The following is a 4,766-nucleotide window of genomic DNA, read 5'->3' on the forward strand; positions in this document are numbered from 1 at the left end:
CTTATTTGGCCAAGTTGATTTGGACTAGGAAATATGTTATTAGCTTGATGAAACCACCTGAACTATGTCACACTGAGCATTAATAAATGCTTGCTAGCCACTTATTTCGGGTGAACATCAAAAAATATATATATATATGAAAAAAGGGCATTAGATTTATGAACCCATTATTTTGAAGGGTGACCTAACCCATCAAAAATCATTCTTGGGGAAGAGAGGAACTTCCTCATGCATGTGCTGAGAAAGAGGGTCATGCTGGAGGGGATTCTTGCACAAGGGTCCCACGTACTCAAAAGAGAGGCCAACGCGAAGTGTATGGTTTGGAAAGTAGACGAAGGTGACACTTGGCCTCCTTTGATTAACCAATTGGGAAAGAAGCGCTAGCGAACATATTTTCGCGAAGTGGAAGTGGAAATCTGATATAATTGCAATTTTGGTTGCGACTTTGGAAATCTGGTATAATTACAATTTTGGTTGCCATTCGACTTTTGCTATAGTGGTTCGAAACTTTGTATTTGTTTCTAACAAATTGAAAAGTGCATCAGTATGTAACAGCATCATGAATTATTGTGAGCAATCAGGGCTCGATTACTTAATTATATTTGGCATTGATCAAACACGCTAGATTGGGCGGCAGAAATTTGTGTTCTATAAACTTTAACAGAGATTAGAAACTTGTGTTTTACATCTATGGTTCTTGTGTTCTTACATGAATGGCTCTAAACAGCCCAAAAACAGTTTGGAGAGACACTATAAGGAATCCATCACGATATCATGAATGCATGATGGCTCTAAACGGCCCAAAACAGTTTGGAGAGACACTATAAGGAATCCATCACCATATCATGTATGCCTACAATATATATTAAGCTTGTAGGACTTGGATTTGTATGGGCTCAGAGATTCAATATACTTTGCCTCACGTTCACAAAAAACAGTACCAAGGGTGAAAATCACTTCCTTTGCAAGAATTTGAATCGGAGGCTCTCCAATTGACCATGGCCCAAACAATAGTTTGTTGGTAGATGTGGAAGTGCAGAGGGGACATCAGAATTCAAGCAAAAAATGGGCCTTCACCGCAAGTGGAAAGGGGGTAATGAGTTTTAAACCTCGTAATGCATTTACAGCTGGTCCGATTGGAGGCCCGCATGCGTGTGGCAACCACAAAGAAGATTTGAAGCTTCAATGAGCACCTGTGCTTCTTCCATGCCCATACACAAATCTAGCGGAGTCCTCCGTGTACACATGCTTCTCATTTGCCAAGCTGCAAGAAATTCCAAAATGGGATTTTCTAATGTAAGTACTATAAAGTACCATAGCTAGCTTAAAAAGAGGACGATCTTTAAGCTAGAATTTTAAGTGTTAATCAGTAAGAGGAAGCTATTCACTACTTAATTTAAATGATTAACCAAATTACCCTGTACTTGCTACATTAGTAGCTAGCTTCAAAGGTATCTAGCACGAGGGTCATCACGCATACCTTTGGCGCACTGTCTTGTTAAGCACTGTTGATGCATGCAAAGTTGCCCCATCTAAGTAGCGTAATTCGCCCTTAATGCGTTGTTTGATTTTGCAGTCAAGCTCATCACTTGATAGTTGGCTAAACGGCTGATCAGAGGCCTATACAACATAACCAAATCAATCAGAAGCATTAACATTATTTGCACGCAGCTTCATTCACATGGTTGCCAAATTACCAGCTTTAATTAATCTAAGTTTAAGACACTAATACTCACCATAACCCAGCCCCAAGTGTCTGCATAGGAAGGCACGTGGGCACTGTAAGCAACAACGTCTACATCACACACATAAGAATGACCAAAGTTAGCAGCTATAATTAGGCTGATGCAGCATAACCCCAGAATATACTTTTGGAAAAATTACGCGCAACTGATTTTGTATATAATTAGGAGAACTTACGTGCAAAAACATGTCTCAAAGTGTTGAAGATGGACGTGAAAACCTCTTTGTGGGATAATATGCCAGCCGGACCAGCCTGCGCAAAAAGATTGCTCAATTTTAGATGGCGCACGACTCCTAAGTCTAACTGCGATTAATCAAATAAAACGAATGATTATCAAGGAGGAGGAATTAAGTAAATGGGCCAAACTATGCTTTTACCTGGGTTACAAAGATGCCACCGGGATTCAATTTAGGCTTCACAACGGTTTGATAAAAACCTTTTGAGTATAGCTGGTAGCAAGGACCCCATTCAAGGGGGTCTGCCAGGTCCCCGACTATGATGTCAAACCGCTCTTCACGACACTCTAGCTCAGCTCTGAGTGCCAAAGAAAAAGAACTGAATCACTTTGATTGGCAAGGCAAGATTGCTAGCTAGGTTTGAGGGTTAAAAGATCATAATCCCGTATACCTCTAGCTTAATCCTCTGGATTAGGACCAAACAAGAGTTAATTTCAGAAGAGGAGAAAGATTAAGAGATCAGTATACCTCGCATCGTTGATGACAAGCTCTAATCTGTTGCTCTGAAAAGCCTCTCTATTCATTGTAAGGTATGCGCTGCAGAAATTTACCACCTCCTGCCAAGTTTGCGAACATAAATCAGTCGCTAATCATGGTGGGCTCTAAACCCGCAGTTCAGTCAGTGCTAATGCATGATGGATTCTCTAACCTCATCAATATCGCACATGACCACCTTTCGTACACTCTTATGCCGCAGAGCTTCACGAGCAGTGGAGCCCTCTCCTCCCCCCATGATGAATACACTCTTTGGGCTGCAGCCATTAATTAAACAGCAAATCCCGCTCTTAAAACCGGTTTAACGGGGGGGAACAACAAAAGAGCAAAGAAAGAAGGGACGCATTAATAGGCACCTCTGGTGAAGCAAGAGCGCAGGGTGGACAAGGCATTCATGGTAGACCCATTCGTCCACCTCAGCACTCTGCATTTTCCTGTCCAGGGTGAGGACCTGCATAATGTGTGTGTGTGTGTGAGAGAGAGAGAGATTAGCTTTCCGAATGCTCAAGCTTACGTTAATTTAAAAGAGATGAAATTTTTAGTTCGCGTCGTATGCAACTACAGCCGGCCGTAAATTATGACGGATGATACCTTGCCAAAGGGCTGTGTGTCCAAAAGAGCAATTTCCTGGAACTTGCTTACCCCTGTGTGTAAAATGCTGCATCAATGCGGAACAATGGCTTACGTTATATACCAATCCAATTGGCCAAATATATGGTATCTATTGAAAGAAAGAATATCCCCTACTAATGAGCCTAAGCCTAACCAAAAGACGCGTTTGATATACTAATCCAATTGGTCGCTAAACGTAGGCGGGTATAAAAAACACGAATATTTCCTACCCATGGGTTTATCACGCCTAACCTGGTGAGGCCGAAGCACCATCGTAAGTTCTCATCAATCTCCTCTTCATACCACAGAGATGGGCGCCTGGGAGCAGGCACTTCAGCTTGAGCTGAAAAGGTCCCATTGATTTGAATTGCCTGGCCGTTAGAGTTATTGCTGCCCTTGCTACAATTAACTCCATTGGATCCGTTCATGGTTGCAGCCCCCTTAATAGCACAGCCATTGGAATTCGCATTAACCCCATTGCCATTAGTCAACGAGCTACCATTTGAATAAACTGCAGGGGGTACCCCTTGGATGGTATTAGAACTAGTTATTCCATTGGGGGCGGCTATAGCCTGGGCTGGTGATCCATTCGAGTAATTAGAGGTAGCAACGGCGTTGCTAGAGGGCAAATTGGCTAAGTTCTTAGAGGTAGCTGTTGGTCCTCCACCTCCATTGGAGGTGTAAGAGCTTAAATTGCCGTTGACATAGCCATGCAATGGTGATCCGTTGGAGAAAGGGGGGAGGCTTCTATTGGAGGGAGGCATGGATTTGGAAGGGTAAGGTGTGAGGCAAGCAGTTTCAGCCATGGTGGGTGTAAGAGAGTCAAGAAGCACCAGAAGCAAAGGGTGGTATGGTGTAAGGCAAAGAGCTTCACAAGTTTGAGTTTGCCTTAGTAGAACTAGCTAGCGTTTGGTTGATCGAATAGTAGCAAAGACAAGAATGTGAATGGGGAAGAAGAGGACGGCAACAGCCAAATTTATATTGCTGAGCTTAGCAGCCATTTAAAAGCGAGAGGGACGTGCACCTACGTGGCAAACATGTTGCTCTGTTGAAGGAGTCCACGTGGTGCCAAGCAGGAGTACGGTTGTGTAATGATGTGCCACATCATGAGTAAGGTGTCCACGCGACCTGTGGCACATCATGGCCCCCCACCCGCGCGTGCGAGCCTTTAACGACGCCGAACGTGAAGTTTGGGGTGGTCGCCGGCGACGGCCTCCCCACGTCCGCCCTCTTCAGCACATGGGTCGGCCTTTCTTGAAGCAAAGCATGATCGTGGGTACCCGGCCACACGTACATACACACAACACACAGGCTCGGTGGACCGCATCACTCTTCTCCCCTTTGCGACACTACAAACACTCCTCCTTTAAGCCATTCCTCAACCACAACCCCTAACCTTTGTTGTCCCCCCCCTTAATCTCCATTAAGCCCTCTCATTAACAATTATCAACCCCTTCTACGTCTCCTTGACCCCATCGCACTCCCCCCCACTTGGAAGTTGCCACCTGCTCAACAGGCCCGGCGTGCAAAGTCCATCATCATGCATTGCATCATGCCCCCACCATGAATGCATATCAGACATCACAAGCTCAATCCTGCCAAATCTAATTCGTGCTCAAATGCCACTCTACACAAAATTCAAACACCTCCCATCCTCCCGGGTACTCCGCAGTCCGCAT

General features: G+C 44.4%; 1 protein-coding gene across 1 annotated transcript; it reads right to left on the reverse strand.

Annotated features, from left to right (window-relative positions):
* Positions 1-626: 626 nt before the first annotated feature.
* LOC147638642 (spermidine synthase 1-like) lies at positions 627-4,035 on the reverse strand. Its single transcript, XM_086798575.1, has 10 exons — positions 3,340-4,035; positions 3,067-3,133; positions 2,832-2,926; positions 2,630-2,732; positions 2,449-2,537; positions 2,122-2,278; positions 1,921-1,996; positions 1,737-1,795; positions 1,481-1,620; positions 627-1,264 (listed from the first exon to the last, which is right to left on the reverse strand). The coding sequence occupies exons 1-10, from the start codon at positions 3,891-3,893 to the stop codon at positions 1,183-1,185; spliced, it is 1,422 nt and encodes a 473-aa protein (XP_086654701.1). The 5' UTR covers positions 3,894-4,035; the 3' UTR covers positions 627-1,182.
* Positions 4,036-4,766: the final 731 nt, after the last annotated feature.

Source organism: Cibotium barometz, chromosome 5 (assembly GCF_041138505.1).
Source record: "Cibotium barometz isolate CiBa-2024 chromosome 5, ASM4113850v1, whole genome shotgun sequence".
In the NCBI taxonomy this organism is placed as follows: domain Eukaryota; kingdom Viridiplantae; phylum Streptophyta; class Polypodiopsida; order Cyatheales; family Cibotiaceae; genus Cibotium; species Cibotium barometz.

Coding starts and splice junctions, on each gene's coding strand:
- LOC147638642 (XM_086798575.1), bottom strand. CDS start 3,893: ATGGCTGAAACTGCTTGCCTCACACCTTACCCTTCCAAATCCATGCCT. Junction 2,927..3,066: donor ACACACAGCCCTTTGGCAAG/GTATCATCCGTC, acceptor CACATTATGCAG/GTCCTCACCCTGGACAGGAA. Junction 1,265..1,480: donor AACAAGACAGTGCGCCAAAG/GTATGCGTGATG, acceptor AATTTCTTGCAG/CTTGGCAAATGAGAAGCATG.